This window comes from Rhodamnia argentea, chromosome 6, assembly GCF_020921035.1.
Source record: "Rhodamnia argentea isolate NSW1041297 chromosome 6, ASM2092103v1, whole genome shotgun sequence".
NCBI classification, from domain to species: Eukaryota; Viridiplantae; Streptophyta; class Magnoliopsida; order Myrtales; family Myrtaceae; genus Rhodamnia; species Rhodamnia argentea.
Window position 1 is genome coordinate 26,785,549 of NC_063155.1, and position 20,573 is coordinate 26,806,121.

The following is a 20,573-nucleotide window of genomic DNA, read 5'->3' on the forward strand; positions in this document are numbered from 1 at the left end:
AGCTTAAGTCCGAACGTAGAACTCAGGGAGTCCCGAGGATTGCAAAAGTCAGTAGAATATAAGCACCACCTTGATCACATACAAACAATGACCGACCGCGATCATTGACATGATCCCGTCACTCTCTCTTCCTTCTTTTCCTTCTCTAGCCTCTGTTCAAAGGCGACCGTCAATCTCAAATTTCAACGAGTAAGTTTCTTCCAGGTCCTATATATTAAAATAGGTAATGATTTTGCATGGTAATGCTATAGAGTTGACTTCTCACCTTGAAAACAAGTTATGGAATTATCTTATAAAACTCCCATGCATTTTAAATCTAAACTTCAAATCCTTCTTTACAGTCTTTGAACAAGGAAAGAAAACTTACCTATTGAAGGACGTAGAGTTTATTGTATGGAAACAACCGGGACTAATATCTCTGCCAAATCTCACTGTAAGTGTACTTCCTCTCCGTGGAAAGCTTGGCCACCAAAAGTCAATTGAGGAATTCTCTTCCCCCTTTATCTGAAGGATTGGAAGAGTCGTCATTGCATTTCATTTGACATTATCCTGTTACCAGAATAGTTCAGCGACACGTCGGTTGGGGAGTTGATATATTGCAGTATGATGGTGTTCGTCAGAAACTTATCCAGTCTGAATTACTATCCTGGGCGAATGTTTTTTCCGCTGGTTGATTTTCCCACAAGGGTTGGAGTAACTTATTGGTGTTTGCGGGAGCAATGGAACCACATCATCCAAAATCACACGCCCTCCAACATCCAGTTGCGACTCCAGCGAATTATCAGCTCTTCCAAGAATTTGGGGCGGCAAGATCTCAACGAATTCAGCAAAAACTCCAGGAGCAGCATTCATAGGAGCCATGGCTGCCAGGGTTGATAAAAACCAGTTCAGATGCGGCTGTGTTTGGACGGCACAAGTCCACTCTGGCGTCGGTATATTAATCCCTCTCCAGACCCCTGTAGTGCTGGGAACCTTGTCTATTGGAATGCCCATTTTAATTTCAAGGGAGCGCGAATGAAAAAGGACCATAGCTCAAGTAGTCGCTTGACCAAACAACGTTCAGGCCTCCAAGGAACAACAATAAATAGTTGGTAAGGGACAACAATGAATAGTTGGTGGAAGTTCGGGGATCTGTGTGTGTCATCGTAGTAGACTAAAGCAATGCGAACCATGTTCCAACTCACAGAAAGTGAATGTAAGTGCACCATAGAGTGAAACTAACGTATCCATCCGGTAATCTGCGAGGGTTGAGCGATACTGAAAAACCAACCATGTTCCATACAATAGAACAGCAAGCACAAGTTAAAATCACTGGTGAAGAAATTCGGAACCACAATATGTTTCTGTTTGCTCACTTTTATTCATCTATATCGTGTTTGCTGTTTCATTTGTGCTTATTCCCAAAAAAAATAAAATAAATAAAGAACTCAACCAGTACTCTCCCGGAGAGACTCAATAATGAGCAACAAAAAACCTGGCTTACGGCATTGCCTTTGCTTGGTGCACTAGAAGAAGAGTCACCCAAAATTGTGTTGGTTGTGGCACTGATAGGCGATCATCTTTGCAAGAGTTACAGAGTGTATTTCTGCAGTACAATTCCTCTGACGTGAAAGCGGAAGACTGCCTCATTGACTCACAGTTATTGTCTCTACAATCATTCTAATCCTCGGACAAAGAAGAGAAACTCCAAAACCTGAGAACTTCTGACCAAACATTCCCCTACAAATCGGCCTGTGATAGTTTCTCTCCTCCGGAGGAAAATTGCCATGACCAGCAATAGCCCATTGTTTTGATCTGCTCCTTCTATGGCTTTCGTGTTTTCAGTGAAATGGAAATGAATTGCCTCAAATTGATGTCTGAGTCGGCTTTGACCATCCGTAAGGAGTTCAAGGCACATCTTGGTCCATGTTGTAAATCCATAGTCTGACAAAGAACAATAATCGCCGCTGTAGCTGTACAGCGAATGAGTTCAAAAGAAAATGCAAGTAATTTTGATTTGAAAACAATGACCTCTTTCCTTAGTACCTCCATGTTATGAGAGAGCAAGAGCTAGCCAAAACTCTGATTGAAGAAAGTAGTTCTTTCCTCTTTCTCAGCACTCCTGATAAAAACAAAGAGCTTTCTATAATTTATGCACTTCCTCACCAAATCAAGATTAACGGGCATTATCAAGATTTCCTTTCACACAAAAGGTTACCTCGGTTTACTGGGATCAATTACTTCACAAGGATCTTGCAGAAAAACCCAACTTTGGCATCAAAGCCCTGCAGATTTTCTCAGGAAATACTCACTGCCCTTGTTGTGGTATCTATGAAGATGATGCTGAAGAAGCTAAACGCTTTAGTAACCTTTTTATCCATGTAAAACAAAATCTCTGTCCCTAATCGTAACCTGAAAGGTAGTCTTATCCCTCGAACAAATATCACACCAAGAAGATATCACCAGAAATCTCCACATGAACATGTTCCATCTCTGAAAAGATGGAAACGAACCGCATCTCTCACGATTATTTCTCTCTGAGTGACTTTAGAAAAGTATTTTGTTGCATTGTGGCAATCTCCACAAACTCTAAGATTCTTGAAAATGCGTATTGGGAGGCCTGAAGGAATATATATTAATCCGAAAGCAATTGCAAGCCTTTCACTGTGGCGATTGAGCATCTTCAGTTTCTCTGACTCCTCAACGTCATGGAGAACTGGACTCATGTCTGGCACATAACCCTCCTCTATAATTCTAGCAGTCAACTTGTCCAGCTCAGCAGTTATAAGTTCTGAATGACGGCTCGATTGATCATCAGCTGAAAAGATATGTACTCTGTTCTTATACTTAATCCAACTACATCCTGGTTCCTTTTTTATTGATCTCTCTTTCATACCCTGCCTTAATTGGGCCACAAATTCCCATTTCCCTCTTGCTGCATAGATATTTGTGAGCAACACATAGCTCGCTGGGTTCTGTGGCTCTAATTCTAATAGTGAATCAGCTGCCCATTTCCCAATTTCCATATTACCGTGAAGTCTGCATGAGCTCAGCAGCTGGGCCCAACCAATTGCATCAGGAGGGAAGGGCATGTTGTGTATAAAATTTTTGGCTTCTTCCAACCTTCCTGATCGGCTAAAAAGATCAATCATGCAAGTATAGTGATCAGCAATCGGCGTAATTCTATAATCTTCGACCATCAATTCAAAATATATTTGTCCTTTCTCAACTAATCCTGCTCTACTGCATGCTGAAAGAACGCCAATGAAAGTGACAGCATCTGGTTTCAATCCCTGGGCCAGCATCTTCCCAAACAAATCTATGGTCTCCTTAGCTTTGCCAAACTGAGCATAACATGACACAAGTGCTGTCCAGGAAACCTCATCCCTGATACTCATATCATTGAACAGCCGATCAGAGTCCTCTATGCTTCCGCATTTACCATACAAGGTGATGAGAGCATTTGAAACTGTCAAAAATGAAATAAAACCAGAAGTCAAGGCTCTACAATGAAACTGTGCACCCTCTTCTATGCTTGCTAGGTTCGCGCACGAGCTAATCACACTCCCAAGTGTGAACTCATCCGGCTCAATGCCATCTTTCTGCATATCACAGAAAACCTTGACAGCATCCTCACTCAACCCATTCTGACCATACCCCACAAGCATTGCTGTCCATGATATAACGTTCTTAATGGTCATTCTTCTGAATACCTGTTCAGCATATGTGATCCTTTTACACTTGCAGTACATGTCAACAAGAGCACTACCTACGAAGATAATGTCGGTGTGATCAGTCCTGATTGCATATCCGTGGATTTGCCTCCCTTCTTCCAAAGCCACCAGACTCCCGCAAGCAGTTAGCACACTCCCAAACGTAAACTGATCAATTGCCAAGCCTTCAAAACTCATCTTTCTGAACCAGTCGATAGCTTCTCTTTCTAAACCATTCTGGATATATCCCGTAATCATCGTTGTCCATGAGATCGAATCTCTTTCCTTCATTCCACAAAATATGTGCTCGGACTCCTCGACCATCCCACATCTCAAAAGCCCTGTCATCACTGTGTTATACATGACTATGTTCTTTTCAGGAATGCCATCAAAAACCCTCTTTGCATCGTGAATCAATCCTGCTTTCGAGTACATGTCCACCAAAGGGCTACCCACGAACACATACTCCCAAAATCCGAACTTTATCACATGGCAGTGTATCTGCCGGCCCAAATCCACACGATTCTTACTCGAAGACAATATGAGCATCGTCGAGAGGGTGATCCTGTTCAAATTCGCGATCCCACCTCTCAACATCTCATTATAGGCCTTCACCGACTCAATCACCAACCCACTGTTCGCATACCCTGAAATGAGACAGTTCCACGACACTCCATCCCTGTTTGGCATCGATTCAAATACCTGTCGCGTCCTGGTCATATCCCCCGATTTGGCATAAGCAGAAAGGAGGGTATTCCAGGAGAAGAGGTTCCGTTCCGGAATATGGTCGAACACACGGCGTGCGTACTTTAGATTGCCGACTTTGGCGTAGGCATTGACGAGGGTGTTGGATAGGATGGTCTCGGGGATGGTCAAGCTCTTGACGATGAGACAATGAAGCTTCTTGGCTTGGTTTTTATTGCGGGTGTCGAAGCAGAGCTTCAGTAAGGAACAGTAGTGGTTGGAGCTCCCGGACATTTCCTTTGACCGTTGGAGTCCGGCGAGTCATTTTATTGCCCGCGGAGGCGGAAGAAAGAAATACCAAAACTATCATGGAATTGATATACCAATTTTGAAAAAAATTAAATGTTCTCCCTCGAATAAAATTCAAATAATAAAAAACTTGGAGAATGTGAAGTCTAATTAAACAACCTAAAACTGTTTATGACTTTAAATTTGAAATTACCTAATTATTTAATGTTGTGCAATTCGGATCGTTTACTAGTCCTCTTGACAAGTTAAGGTCATCGAGATTTGTCCGTTTACTTTTTTTATGATAGGAAACAATAATAAAAAAAAAAAAAGGGTAATGACGAGGCTACATCAAATGTCTTATTTGTTACCTGTAAGAGATTGAAATAAACTTTTAATCGAGTAATTTTCCTGCTACCAAAAATGCAAATTTTAAGATATGTCCGTTCTTCCAATTGTCTTTGGAGAAAATCAAAAGATGGGACTTAAATTTGGGAGCAAAGCTACCATTATGTGTCTTATTTTAGCAGTTCCATTATTTCTTTTTTGATTTTTGGTTAAAAGATTTTGTTTTTTCTATTTACAAGGTGATTGGATGTGAAATATGGCTAGCGCGAACCGTATTATATCGTGCCGAAGATGCCGGACCAATAATAACATTAATACTCTTAAGATCCATAAATAATTATGAAAAAATGCGAAAAAAGTACATGAAATAGATCCCCACGGGAAGAAAATGGAAGACCGCAGAACGTGAGTGTAACATTAGAAACTTACTCACCCTCGGTGTGGTCCGATCAAACCATTGAAACGAGGTCCGGTTTAAACTCCCTTCTTTTCACTTTGGGACATTATTTGAAATTTTCCCTTTTGAATCCGAAAACATTTGGCCAAGTTGGTGGCTGGCGTATAAAGATACTTGCAAGCATAATCTCTCTCTTCCACTATCTTGTTTCACATAAAAGGATAAGCTTTCTCACACCTTCATCGTGCCTTACAGGGTTTATGCTAACTTTAAATGCTAATTTTTCATCCTTTCTACAGTTGCAATCCCCAAAATGCTCTAAAGCTCCACCATGACATTGAACCTGTATACTCTGCGAAAACTTACCTTTTTGGAATCGGAATTCCTTCGACCGACATGAAATTGAATTTGAAAACATTCCAAAATGCAAAGGTCAATATCGCCTTGCCAACATGGTTGTAGTCCTAGTATTCAAGGGATGCTATTTGCAGAGAAGCTGATTTACAGACACCCTCCATAAACCATACTAAAAGATCTCCGTCTTCACCGCAGTGTCGTAGACAATCGTGTAAAAGTAATCAGTCAACTGAATCAAAATGCATCTCTCATTTTATATATATATATATATATAATCATCATTTGACAATTACCAAGATGGGCATGGTTTGCATAGCAATCTGGTAGAATGGGCCACAGGACACTAAATCTAGTGTTGTTACCAAGGAGGAGAGAAGCCCCGCGCTTGAGAGTCCTCATTCTCCCAACGTCATCAGAAGATAAAACCATAACCTCTCCGTATCCACTCTCTGGCTCCCGATGGCAAATATCATTGTATCAATGTAGGATGACCACCCAATCTTACGAATAATCAAAAACTTGATGCACTTTGTGGGGCTTAAGTATCGGAAACCACTTCGCTGACAATCTGCTAGAGGCCGTATGCTTGAACTACATAGTGATCCTCCATTGTTTTGCGTGAGGCAACTTCAAAAGCTCGATCCTCCAATATAGGACTACATAATGGTGAAGCCCACATAGCTGGGAGGCCTAGCAAATTCATCCACCTCCTGTGGTTGCTGCTGAGTGTAGGATAAGCTGTACAGGATGTTATATGACATAAAATTTAGATGCGATTGCATCACATTTCTACTTTCGTGTGACTCGGTGGTGGGGGAGGCCCTGCAAAATGAAGATTGAAAACTTCGTAATTTCCTCAAAAGAGGTGAGAGTGATTAAGTTTAGCTGAGATGAACTCATAAGAATACCCTCTGCATCTTGACCACTTGGGGCAGCACCAGAACCGCCACTGCCCACAAAACCCATCTGGACAACATTGTTCAGCTCATCCTCCCATGGGTGGGGCAGCTGCAATAAAAAATGTCATGGAGTAAGACTAACCGAATTGTGATCATGGAGACTTTGGGGACAAGTAGAGTAACCTGAGTGGTTCAAACTAACAAGACTCTCTTGGAACATGGATATTGCTTTTTTCTGAACACGGATCTCAATGAAATGAGGTGCACAAATTTCTCGAAATACTTCAAGGAGATGATTTATTAAGCTTAACAGGTGATTTCTCATTGGCAGTTGAGGCCCTCTTACAATAGATGGACAGAGATATTGCTACCGACTCAAAGCTACTACTATGTTCCCCATCTGCCTATGAACTCAAAACTACGGGATAGGACACCTAGCTCTTTGGAAATAGACAAACGATAAGATTCAACTGCAGAAAATGCAGTTGGGCATCTTCTGGTAGGGAATTGAAATTATCAAGCCTCTTCTACACTAGAAGAACACTATGAAAACAACAGCAATATCAAAGCCTTTCCCACTAATCAAGGGCCGACTTCAGGCATAATTTTCTTGATTATTGTCCCTAATTATACTCTATAGTCCACAGACAACACTCATGATTGTCAAGAGAAGAAAGCACATGAAATTGAAGCAACACATCATGGAACTTCCTGAGAGAGTTAGTACCTGAGAAGGTTCCTTAAAACCTCCAGCCAATGGCGTCATCTGGTTCTGCATGGCTCTCCGCAATGGATCAGCAGGTCTCCCGATACCTGCAGGCCCCCCTTGAATAAGTCCGTGTGGTGGTAAATGCATTGGAGGAAAGGGTATAGGCATGTCATGTGAAAGTCCCAAAGTCGATGAAGGACCAGCTCTCGAATGAAGAAGCTGCATGGAAAATTCATATTCAGATAAGAGGAAAAAAGTTTATTGAAGAGAATTGAGTAGATCCCTGAATCACGGTAACAGTACAGTAGCATCTGATATAGCATCACATACATCTTTAGCCAGGAGTCCTTCGATGTTAAAGTCCAGCCTTGGATTCACCGTGGCAAGTTTCATGGACAAAAACTGCAAAACAGGGGACAACCAAACCAAGTATGAGATAGGAAAACACAAAATTTCAGACACCTAGTTCATCTAAAGGACATTCATTAATCATCAATCATTTGCAGTAGCTCAAAAGTATTAACTTTCATCCTAAGAGCAAGCCACTTAATGTCAATGCTTCTAAATGCAAAGACAGATTAATCCTGAGAAATATAAGAAAAGCAGATGTCAAAGAGACAACGGCAAACGTAATGCAAAAGAAAACTTATGTCAACATGTCCTCTTCCAGTACCTCAACCTGTCGTTGAAGTGATTGTACATAGTTGATTATTTCATCCAGCATCACTGCCTTGCCAGTGACCTAAAAAAAACACACACACAGTTCTTTTGTTACAAGCCGGAATGGCAAAATAAGAATGTAGTGGCATTCTTTGAGTTAAATAACTGTTGAAGCGACTTCCACAAAAAAATTTTACCTTGCTGCATCCAGGTACCAGATCTTGGAGAAACTTCATCCTTTCACTGATCTTTTCCCTTCTCACCTTCAATCGCCATAAACACTAATCAGTCCAACCAAGTTTTAGAAAAAAGTTAGCTTTGATGGATTTACTTCCTTGTTGGAACCTTACTCTTTCAGCAAGACTGTGGCTATTAGTTGCCTGGCCTCTTCGTGCTCTGACATGAATATATTCTTGCTTTTGGGGATCTGAACCCTGACTTCCAGGTTTATTATTCTTTGCAGTGGCCTTGCTGGTGTTGGAGCTGGGGTTATTTTCTAGTTTCTGTTGAGTTCTACCGTCATCTTTCGTGGTTTCAGCAAGCTGAGGGGCCCCTTTCCCTTTATCAATTTCGGCATCCTATTTGCAGATCAATTAAACCATGCGGGTGAGACAACTTTCATATGAAACAAATCATAAGTATTAGTAGCAGAAATTACCTCTCCACTCCATTTTCTCTTTTTACAGTCAAAAACCTTAGCAGAACCTTCTCCACCAGTACCCTCTAACATGGACGGATTATCTTGACCACCACCTCCACCACCACTGAACTCAGCTTCATCAGACTCATTACTGGACCCAGCGGTGGCACCTTGTTTTGCTTCACCACGTGATCTAGCAAGGCTTTCACTTTCACCCTCATTTATTAAGGAGCTCCCTTGAGGAGTTCCCCGAGTAGCAGCCAAATGAACATCTCTACAAGCTTCAACGTTCATCTCATTCTTCTCACTTTGTGCACCAGACACGGGCTTTGGGCAGCTAACCGGCAAGATATCCCGTGGTCCGAGCACCAAACCCCCAGCAATTGGGTAAAGACCAGCATTTTCAGGAATTCCAAAAGGGTTCACCATACTACTGAGATTTCCTCCACCAAAACATGAGAAACGAGCTGCACGCTCTATAAATCCAGAGTCGGTAGGAAAATGAGGTAAGCACTCAGGGATTGGGAATGTTCCGAGTCCTCTTGGCACAAACAAGCCTTCTTTGAGCATTGAGCTTGGTGGATTCCATCCTATATCACCTCTAACAGATTCAGGACCAACTTTTTGAATTCCCAGAAGATTTGACGTGCTTAAATTGTTTTGGGCACTAACATTAACAAAACCCAAGTTTTCCATGGTGGAGGGTTGGTCCCACAAGGCTGGGCCAAATGAGTCTGCCATTGGAGCAGAGGAACAAGAAGAGGAACCAATCAGATCTTCCCTACAGACAGCCATTGAATTGCCCGGTCTAATCAAATTCATTGGCGCGCTTGAAAGATTTGCACCGCAGAATTGCCAGTCTGAGGAAATGCTAGCTGAATTGAAGTCCATAGGGTCCTCATTCTGTTTAGCCGGCTCAAACTTATCTTTGTCATCTGAGTCCATCACTGTTGGGCGATCAAATGAGCAGCAGCCGGCGCGAGGTCTCTGTCCTTCCGAAGTTTTTCTGGTTAAGCAACCCTAGGTCTATTTCTTATCTCTCTACCTCCAAGGTCTCTCTAGTGAAGAGAAAACCGGGAATCTGTTTCTTATCTCTAGGCCTGTACCAGAACAAACGGTGAACCTGGAAAGTAGACTACCGCCCAGTTAACGATACGCACAGAAAAACCATAGGATGTGAAAGTTTGGAAAAAAGACATTGCAAGAACAACTAATTAAGCTTCAACCAGACAACGGAGCAACAAGAATTTCAGGAAAAGGAAAAAATAACGCTGGAAAAATGGGATGGACAATATTCCATAGAGACAGCATACCCAGAACAATAGAACAAACAAGAAATGCAACCAGATGAAGCTAACCAAAGGGAAAAGGGTTGTGAAGGCATATATGCATCAAATTTACGAAGAAACACGACCGACTTGTGTAAAGAGATCACAGACTCGTTGCGAACTTTCGAGAGCAAACATTTTTGAAAAGCCATGTACTGAAACATTGAAGTACCAAACGACATAAATGAAGCCCTCACCACGAAAAAGATAGGCGAACTCAGAGAAAGGAAGATGATGAACACAGAGACACAGAGCCTGAGGGGAACACAGAGGAAAAGTCCAAGGAAGCAGTCAATCGATGAAAAATCAAAAGAAAGCCACGCAGTGATTTCAGTACAATAAATGCAGCATTCAAAACCCTAGTCAGAATTTTAACAGAACCCTTAAAGCAGCAGGGAGCCCCGAGACCTTTCTTTTTTCAAAAGAAAATCAGCCAAAAGTAGCAAGAGAGAGATACCCATTTCAGATTCTGCTCTGCTTTTGTTGATCTCTCCCCCCATTTCCAAAAACCTTCTCACGGAACACTCCATCGCATTCGAGCTTTTCACCACTCAGGAAACCCCCCCACTCTCCCCTGCTGTTTCTTTTCTTTCCTTTGCTCAGAGGGAAGGGGGGAAAGGAAAATCTGTCACGGACACTGTCAACACGAAAGTAAGTGAGAGAAAGTGAAGGAAGAGAGAGAGAGAGAGAGAGATAGGGGGAAGCAAGCAAGAGCAAAACTCCCTGCCTTTATACCCACGCTTGCATCGAAAAGAGAGCTCTTGATGATTAACCACCGCCACTGCTACTGTAAATTAAGAATTCATCAACTGCACTAATGCACAATTAACTATAACCCTTCTTCACCACTCTCTGCTTTTCGCGTTTCAGCTTTTCCTTTGAGGGTGGTCCTTTATTTCTTAACTTTATCCAGCATAATGGCAATGGGGAATTCTGTTTTAAAACACGTAAATGGTAATAACGCCAGTTCGAGCTGGAGAAGCCACTGACATTGCCAACTCTGCCCATTAGGGGTTTCCCCTCGTTCATCTATCCCTTTCGCATTGTCCTGCCATTAAAGAAAAAGCAACACTTGTTCTTTGTTTCTTAACTTTATCCAGCATAATAGCAATGGGGAATTCTGTTTTAAGACACGTAAATACTAATAACGCCAGTTCGAGCTGGAGAAGCCACTGACATTGCCAACTCTGCCCATTAGGGGCTTCCCCTCGTTCGTCTATCTCTTTCGCATTGTCCTGCCATTAAAGAAAAAGCAACACTTGTCTCGGGAGATGTGCGAACAAATTTGCATCTCGATTTTTTTAAATTGTGGTGGAGGTTTGTCCTTTGCTTTTTTGCTTAGCTGGTCAGGAGGAACCGAAAATCTAGCTCTTTCTTCGTTGGCTCATTAAATGGAAAGCCCCGACTGCAGACTTAATTAAATTGGAGAAGACGACCAGGTTGCCATACGGGTCGCGCAGCGTATCTGTACGCTCTGTGAGCAGGGAGAGATCTGGTGGTATCTCCAGATATGATGATAGCTTGACCGTCTTGTCTGTCCTCATTGGTTCTGTTTGACTGGAGGTGGAAATGGCAATTTTGTCCGCGTGATTTGTGTCCGAACAGCTCTTGCTAACCGATGCATTATTTTTCCTAAGTTTAGAAAGAATCTTCCTACCAAAAAATTGTCTTTAGCTTAATCCACGCCTAGCTTTGGCAAAGAGTTGGATTGGTTGAAATAAGACCCGTCAAATGGATGGGTCGAGTCAAATTGAAAACAATCCGACTTAATTTGACAATTTTTTATCCATTTTTCATGCAATACAAATTCAGTGACATATACCTGACCCAGCACATAAGCAACACGTACCAACCTGACATATATTCCTAAAACATTTCTATAAGTAATCAAATCTAGGAAAATTCATAACCGATGCAAGACAAGAAGAGTGGGCCTCTCCGATACAAGCACTTTCTTTGTCTTGGTCCCCAGTCAACTACATCCGCCATAGCATAATCCAAACTAAGGTGAGAGTGCGAAGTAAGTGAGCACGAAATTGAGTGAGGGCAAGAGAGAATGAAGAAAGAATGATGGAGATTGGTTGGGTCTAAATAAGTCGTCAACCTTAAATAAGTTGTCAACTTATTTATGACCAACTTTTGATGCATTTATGATCCATTTAAGACTCATATAATGTTTAAATCCATTTATTAATTATTAGTAATTCATATAACAACTCAGTCCATCATATATGGGTCAAGAAATAAGTTTATCACTCATTTTCATAGGTTTATTTAAAATCGGCAATATCCAGCGTTAGGCAACACACTTAGGATGAAAAATGTCTCACTAAAATCTAGTATAGGTTATTCGGGCATTGAAAAGAGATTTCGAATAGAAATTCACTTCGTTGCCATAGTGAGTGACCCCACCTTCAACACTCCTTACTACAAATTGGAAAATTGTCAACAAAGTCCTAAAACTTTTGCATTTTTGTCAATTTAGTTTTACACCTCTGAAGTTTGCCAATTCAATCCTAAACCTTTTCAACTTTTGCCAATCCCGCCCTATCGATTGCAAATTTTTGACGTGAAAACTAGCCATTCGACGTGACACCGCTAGCATTAATGTGGATAATTTTTAATAATATTTTATATATTTTTCAAATAATTCTTGTTTATTTTATTTATTTATTTTCATGTTTTTCCCCTTTCCTTTTTTTCTTTTCTTTTTTTCCCTGTTGGCCCTTGGTGAGTGCGGCCATCGCTCACCCAGGTGAGGGCAACCGTCACCAAGGGCCAGCGAGGGCTACCCTCGCCCGATCCGGCCATGCGGTTTTAGGGAAAAAAAGAAAAGGGAAAGGAAACAAGAAAAATATAAAAAATAAAAATATTTGTAAAATATTATTAAAAATTATTCACGTTGGCACTGGCGGTGTCACGTTGGACGGTTGACGTCCACATCAACGATTTCTAGCTAATATGACTTAATCGGCAAAATGAAAATGTTTATAATTAAATGCGCAAACTTAAAATGTTTAGGTTTGAATTAACAAAAGTGCAAAATGTTTAGAACTTTTTTGACAACTTTCCCAACTACAATCACACAGAATTAACCGCTGGCCTCATCCTATTCAATTCTATTTCTTGATCCGCCAGAGTGATTAAGCAAGGCATCTTCTCAAATCTCTTAGCATGCCCTAGGGTCATCTCCCTCCGGGATGTGCAAGGAAACATGTGGAACCGGCGGAACCTTTGGAATCGGCACCGCTGAATAGATATGAGGATATGTATTAGAGATCACAAGATGGGTTCCATACTCCAAAATTCCACAACCGATAATCACAAGTAGGTTTCGGGGTTTGGATTCGTACCACCATCTACCTTGTAGAAAGATACATGGTACCATATAATATTTAGGTGAAACGAACTCTTTACGATATTCTCTTTTCTGAATAATTTTTTACAGAAACGTGTGAAACGATGAGCAATGTATTTATTTTTTACTTTCGATGTTACCCTATCTTAGGATCACATCATTATTAGATATGAATATGTATCTTTTGTTAAGTTAAACGGTGGGAAGACACAGGCAGCGTTAACGATTCCCTCTAAGGTTGCGTTTGGTCATCCGTATAAAATTCGGGATATGATATGTTTTATCTTATCCTGTGTTTGGTAGGTGTCCCGGATAGTATAATGTCGGATATAGAGGGGATATAATCGGGATAAAAAAATCCGAGGGAATGGGGTAAGATAAGATCGGATAAGATTTCTCTTATCCGTCATATAAAAGCTAACTTTTAGAATGATGACAACTTTCTTGTCTCTTTTCTTTCTATTTTCATTTCATTTTTTTTTTTTGCAAATAGGTTTGAAAATCTAATAAAATGTATATATTTTCAAGTTTTTTTTTTGTGTATGAGAACGTTATTTTTATAGTAATAAGATCGGAATATTTCATTAGCATCACGTAGGGGCATATATGTCATTTATATTGATATATAGTTTTTACCAAATGCAATATAGGATAGGATATAAGAATATCCGACTTTAAATCCATGATTCACCAAATAGTGGATAGGATATGGCCAAATCTCTAGATTTCTTATCCTATCATATCCAATCATATCATGACCGGAAATCCCGATGACCAAACGCAGTCTAAGTGTTAACATACGGGTCCTACACCCAATATGGAATGTATGTATACAACAATCAAAGTTACAATACTTGGAGGATTTCATATAGAGAGTACATGTCGCGATTTGGAAGCATCAATAAATGATGCCCGGAGAAATTAGGTGCTTGTTTTATGATTCTTTTTTTTTCCCATAAATTATTTAATCACATTCTCAGTGTCATTGTCAGCTGCAATAAACCTCTGCAGTAGACATGTAGGTCTGCTTAAACTTGGATTACATTAACGTCCACTTGTGTACAGGTCAAACGTAATTTTTTTTTTTTTTTGGCCATTTCTATTGAATCTGAACATGCCAACTCCACGTCAGTTGTTCTAATCTTAAAAAACAAGGTAACCTACTATATTTGACCTGCCCAAGCTAGGAAAATTTTCAATTCTCCACAGCAAAATGGACGCATCTGATGATGGCACAGTAGCTTGACTTGCAACTCTCACGCTTGGCCATATTAATTCCTATTTTTTTAGTATGATTTTTGGTTCTTTAAACTAAGCTTTTCATGTTGACCAAAAAAAAAAAAAAACCTAATCTTTTCATGGGTGATTATTCCTTTCCAAAATCACCTGCATTTTACATCTCATGCCACCGTAGGACCTGTCCCTTTTCACCCCCTTCTCTTTCTCTCATGTCATTATTAGTTGGCATAGGGACTTGCAATCACAGAGACCTAAGCTTTTTAAAATAATGGAATCTCTCTCTTTCTCTCCCTTATCTCTCTCTTTCTCAAAACCCTAACTTGTACACACACCCTTTATAAAACTGAATAAGCAAGGACCCAAAATGATTTGTATTGATTGGGGTTAGCTTCACTAGGAGTATTAACAAAGAAATGGGGAATAAAGAAAGCTAAGTAAAGATTATTTTTTTTTTTTTGTATTACACAAACCCATGCATGCAGTCTCACACTCATATCATTACAATTCTGTGCACTGTACAAGAAACCCTGGACAGGGATCTTTGAGGAAAGAAGAGTCCAAGGAAGAAGACAATAATGATATAAGAGACCCCTCAGCCCCTATTAAAGAAAAGAGGATCAGATTCCTTTTGTACCAATTTCTCCAATTAGATTATGAGGAAAGCCAAGAGCTTGGCCAGTAGGGCAGTGCCACGTGTGGTGTGCGCCCTTTCATGGGAGGGCCCTGTTGATTTGATGTCCTGTAGGTAAACGATGAGAGATCACAGAATTCTTTAGTGTTTTGTTTAAGCAGGTTTTGTGCATATTTAAATTGGTGAGAGTTGGCTCATGGTTGGCATATGGCTCTGCTTTTTGAGGGAAAAGCTATGCAAAACAACCCAAGCAAAAACCAAATCACATCACCAAAGCAGACATGGGATGGAGTGGGGGATTCGAGATCTCTTGACAAGAGCTTAGTATTTCTTTAATCTAAATCCTTGATCATTACTCTCTCTCTCTCTCTCTCTGCACAACGAAAAAATAGGCAGTTTGGTCATAATCAGCTCTTTAATCAATTGAAAAAGATGCACGTTTTCCGGTTTTGTTTATTTCAATCTAGCTAGTATGACCACACTTGCTCAAATTAATTCGCATTGCTCCGTTTTGTTTTAATCAGCTACATCGTACCCATGAAAAGGTTCCACGACTGAAGAATTGAAATCAAGAACATGGAAAAGTTTTACAAAGTGTGCTGTAAAATGATCGCACACGACGTGGAAAATCGAATCAATAGTTTGGACAAGTAATCATCGGCACGGAGTTGCCAGATTCCGAGTTTGAAAAGTTATAATCCAAGATGTCCGACGCATAATGAAAGAGAACCTCACAATTAAACAAAAGTGAATCTGCATAAGTTAGACTAAGCTAAGAAAGGTAGGGAGACTATCATTTCGAGGGGCAATTATATAATATAATAACCGTAACTGTGGAGATGACTTAGTCTAACCCCTACGGTTTTAATTTCTTGTCTCCCTAATTTTCTCCGAAACTTAACTATAGGGAGTACTACATATAGATAGTCTAGTACTACTTTCCCCCTTTTTTTCTATTTTTCACCAAGCAAAAGGGTATTTGAAAGTATGGTTAGCTCCTAATTATTTCTTAGTGATGATAGGCCTACATTTTCAATAATTATATATTCCTTATGTCCTCTTCAATAAGTTAAAACAAGAGTCTAGTTTCGATTATTCCTAATATATCAACGAGAGATTGTCAAAGACATGTCGAATTGAATGGTAGAGAGGTGGAATGTCTGTTGGATATTAAAGAGATTATATGCCAAGCAATGATATCTCCTTCCTTTTTCCATGAATTTCATCAAAGCATCATTGCGGATCATGAGAAGATTTTGAAGAATGATTATTTACGTCTTGCAAGCTTTTGCAGTCTCTTTTCATTCATTTTTTTTACTTTTTCACTAGCTAGCTTTTTCTTCATTTATCATATAATATGTTTTTTTGCCTTATTGCAGAAATGATGTTGCCTAATAGTGTATAAAGATTGTTCACTTTTTCCTTATAAACCTAATCCTTTTTTCCATCTCCCGCTTTATGGTGGCCAACATGAAGCAAAAGATTAATGGGAGATTGCTTTAGTGTCGTTGACGGGAAAAGTGTCAAAAAAGTTTTAAATGTGTCAAGATTTATGATGTCAACATTTAATTTTTTAAATATTTTTTTGATTTTTCTTCCTTTTCTTTTCTTGCACTTTTTTTTATTGGGGACTGGCAAGGGTTGCCGACGCTCGCCTAGGGCCGGCAAGGGTCGACCTGTGCTGGCCCCCAATAAAAAAGAAAAGTGCAAGAAAAGAAAAAGAAGAAAAAAAAAACAAAAACATATTTAAAATATTTTAAAAATTAAAATAATATTGAAAAATATTTACATCGGGGCCAGCCATGCCACGTAAGACAATCGATGTTCACGTTAGCGATTTCCTGCCAAAATTGATCGGATTTGCTCAATTGCCATAAATACAAAAGGTTTATGACTGAATTGGCACAAATACAAAAGGTTTAGGACTGAATTGATATCAATACAAAAGGTTTAGTACTGAATTGACACGGTTTAGTACTGAATTGACACTAATTAAAGGTTTAGGATTGAATTGGCACTAATACAAAAGGTTTTGGGCTGAATTGGCACAAATAAAAGGTTTAGAACTAAATTTGCACAAATGCAATAGGTTTAAGACTTTTTTGACACCTTTGTCCTCGTTGACGTAACATAGAGTTAAATGACTCTTTAGCAAGAGGGTTGCTGGGTGCTAGTAAATTCTAATTTTAGGGGTGTCAATGGGTCGAGACTATTTGGGTTTTTAACAATACACGAATATGAATGATGTAGAGTTTTCATGACCCGAATCGAGACATGGCCCATTTGATTTTGTATAGATTTCTTGGTTTGTTTATTATTTATTTGGGATAAGTTTATTGAAAATCTTAAAATTTGTCATGAAAGTGTAATTGAATTTTAAAACTTTCAAAAAGTGCAATCAAGACATAAAACTCATTACAAAATTACAATTAAGTCCTATAAGTTTCAAAAAGTGCGATCAAGTTTTAATACTTGTCAAGTTGGTTCAATTAGATTCAAAAACTTGTTAGCATTTTCGTTTGTCAAGTTGGATGAAATTAATAGGAGGATTTTAGAACATGATTGCACTTTTTGTAAGTTTTCGTAATAAGTTTTAGAACTTGATTATATTTTTTCAAAATTTTAGAATTCAATTGTACTTTCATGACAAATTTTAAGACTTTCGGTACATTCTGTCTTCTTCAAGATATGGAGTTCTCCTCACAATTTGGAGGCGATGATGCTCCATGTTTGCCAATGGCAACCATCGCCAAAATGACCAAATACGTGAAGAAATCGGAAACAATCACCTGCGAGGTCTCACTCATGGAGGTCCTCAAGACTCCTTGGCCACCGGCACCAAATCCCTAGCCTTGCAGCGCCTCCAGAGAGCCTCCGCCGCCCCCCCGCCATCGCACCGAGCTTGGGGGCCCCATCTTCTCCCTTCTCTTACCTCCAGCTCCGAAAAACTTGTCTCATGCCCTTAGACGCGAGAAAAGACGAAGAATCGGTGGGAAGGAGTCGGGCAGAGAGCTGTTCTAAAGCAAGCTAGGATGTTGATGGAGAGAGCGATGGAGCACGTGAGTTCGAGGTTTTCTTTTCAACATATAACGTGTTTCGGTTCCGTCCGGTTATATGACACGAACTGAACTATCAAGATGCCCATTTAATGCCCTCGTCGAGATGAACTTGATCCCGAAAAATAAAAAATTTCGATTCAGTTTGAGTCGATCCAGGACATCTGTAAGAAATGATCCGAACTTGTGATTGCTCCTGAACAGAGAACGAGAGTCTACCCATGGCTGCCGCAGCTTGTGGGTAGAGATGAAATTATCACTCGCTCTGAGCAGGATAAATACAACCGCGTACAACTTTGCAACTCGAATGGAGCGTTAGTTTGTACATGAACTCTAACAGAGATGAAGTACATATAGTGGTAACAATCCAAATTCCCGTTCGAACGGGACGTGTCTTGCGAAGTGGGTATGAGTAAAACTCGTCTTCAGACGATCACCATCTTATCAAGTACTCGTAATTTGGAAGGCTTAATCCGTGTACAACCGTGCTAGACGTCGTACCCACACTAGACCTATCAGCTCATCAATCGTGATATCATTGCTCTGTACGAAGCAAAATCATGGCAAAGCCCAACACTAGGTCCCTCAGCTTATATGAAGATACCACAGCACATGTTTTGGATTCCAAATATAGTCATTGGTAAAGTTAATGCCATGTGAAATTCGTCGCCCCGTATTTGTCCTCCGTTTCTGATCTTCATCAGAGGGATTGCCTTGTCTAAATTTTCCCTCCTTCTTCGTCCTTTCGTTGGGGTCAAGATTGCCTAATCGATTAAGGACAAGCCCTATTGCGACATCATCCCCTGCAGGGCTAATCGGACGAAAATGAGACACGTGGGCGGGTAAATGTCACTTGTCTAGTGAATGGTTTTGCTACTTATTCTCAACCAGGTGGCCATCATTGTTAGGTACCCATGTATGTCCGTGATATAAATAAAATTAAGGAAAACTAAGGCAACATAAAGTCATCCTTTTTCAGAAGTTTTGCAAAGAAAATATTGTATATCCTATTCTGTGGTTGATTTGATTATTCAAGTTACCACGGATATTGTCCATTGAACGTGGGCTAGGGTCTTGATAAGGAAATCTTACGCAAAGCTTATCAAGTCTATTGCAATAGGAAATACACAATCCCGATTGTTTCGGAATGATTATCTTCCCGCAACCAGGTGGCGGTGATCATTTGGTCTAACAGAGGCAACTCGCTCGACCTAGTGTCACCTCACCGCGGTCCCTCGGTACTCCGGACTAGCTGGATATCGCCGGACTCGAGTGGCTCCTCCGTCTATGCGGCTTTGGTGAGGCTGCAATGTACCTCTCGTGCCAAGGACGGCGCTAGTCGCTCTCAATGCTTCTCTAGCTGTCTTCACTTCTCTTTCATTTTTTTGGTTGAATTTCGATTTTCATTTTGAAGCTACGTCAAATTAAGTACTTGAAAGTACCAATTATCAAACGGTATGTCTTTTCAATAAAAACATTTTTTAAGTCAAGGTTCCTTTTCCTAAAAGCAAAGTCTAAACTCATCGCATTCCCAAATTCAAACTAAGTTCGCCTCCTTGTCCATTCGCCCCAATTGGAATATCTTAAGTACTTTCTTGTGATCCAACCTCATTTAGTCGGGATTTAGATCGCTTAATATTGGGATTTACGTGACATGCTTGACATTACTCAAATCGGACCGTCAAAATGAAAACAGACGACTTGATACGAATCACGTTTGGGATTCAAAATTTTTCAAATCCCAAAAAAATTCTCGCCCACATTTTTTCTCTCCATTTCAACACATAACGTGGCTCAAATCAGGCCGTCCATTTTCATTTAGACGACCTGATTTGAGTAATGTCACGCATGTCACGCATGTGACGGAAATCTCAATGTTAGGCGATCCGGATCCATTTTATCGTGCACTAGGAGTTAACCACAACCACCCCAACTCCCCCACCCCCCTCTCCTCCCCCCTCAAACAAAATTAGAAGTGCGATTGTTTCACGAAAAAATTAATATTTAAAAAATATTTTCCGAAAAGTAATCAATTATATTGTTTAAAAAAATTAATCAATGGAAAATATTTTCTTTGTGAACAAAAATTTACGACTAATTTTTTTTTTGTGGATAATAAAAATATTTTTTATTTATTCATTTGTGTAAGCGATACAAGCGACAATTTTTCAGAAAATATTCTCCAAATCTCGAATATTCCGTGAAACAAACGCACCTAAGGTGGAACGCACATACACACATTAACTTTTAAGATATATTTTAACCATTGAGCGGGGCCCAAGGCCGA

The 20,573-nt window shown here is 40.0% G+C and overlaps 2 protein-coding genes and 1 long non-coding RNA gene across 3 annotated transcripts; 1 reads left to right on the forward strand and 2 right to left on the reverse strand.

Moving 5' to 3' along the window:
• Positions 1-2,355: 2,355 nt before the first annotated feature.
• LOC115726448 (putative pentatricopeptide repeat-containing protein At1g68930) lies at positions 2,356-4,721 on the reverse strand. Its single transcript, XM_030656318.2, has one exon. It carries the CDS (start codon positions 4,668-4,670, stop codon positions 2,439-2,441), a length of 2,232 nt encoding a protein of 743 aa, XP_030512178.1. The 5' UTR covers positions 4,671-4,721; the 3' UTR covers positions 2,356-2,438.
• A 1,275-nt stretch (positions 4,722-5,996) lies between these two features.
• On the reverse strand, positions 5,997-9,653 carry LOC115726461 (transcription factor bHLH49). The gene is made up of 8 exons (XM_030656338.2): positions 8,693-9,653; positions 8,385-8,612; positions 8,232-8,297; positions 8,048-8,116; positions 7,705-7,776; positions 7,393-7,593; positions 6,675-6,774; positions 5,997-6,588 (listed from the first exon to the last, which is right to left on the reverse strand). Exons 1-8 carry the CDS (start codon positions 9,617-9,619, stop codon positions 6,548-6,550), a joined length of 1,704 nt encoding a protein of 567 aa, XP_030512198.1. The 5' UTR covers positions 9,620-9,653; the 3' UTR covers positions 5,997-6,547.
• An 8-nt stretch (positions 9,654-9,661) lies between these two features.
• LOC115726482 lies at positions 9,662-10,649 on the forward strand. Its single transcript, XR_004013550.1, has 2 exons — positions 9,662-9,791; positions 10,454-10,649. It is a non-coding gene; the product is annotated as an uncharacterized LOC115726482 (long non-coding RNA).
• The last annotated feature ends 9,924 nt before the right edge of the window (positions 10,650-20,573 follow it).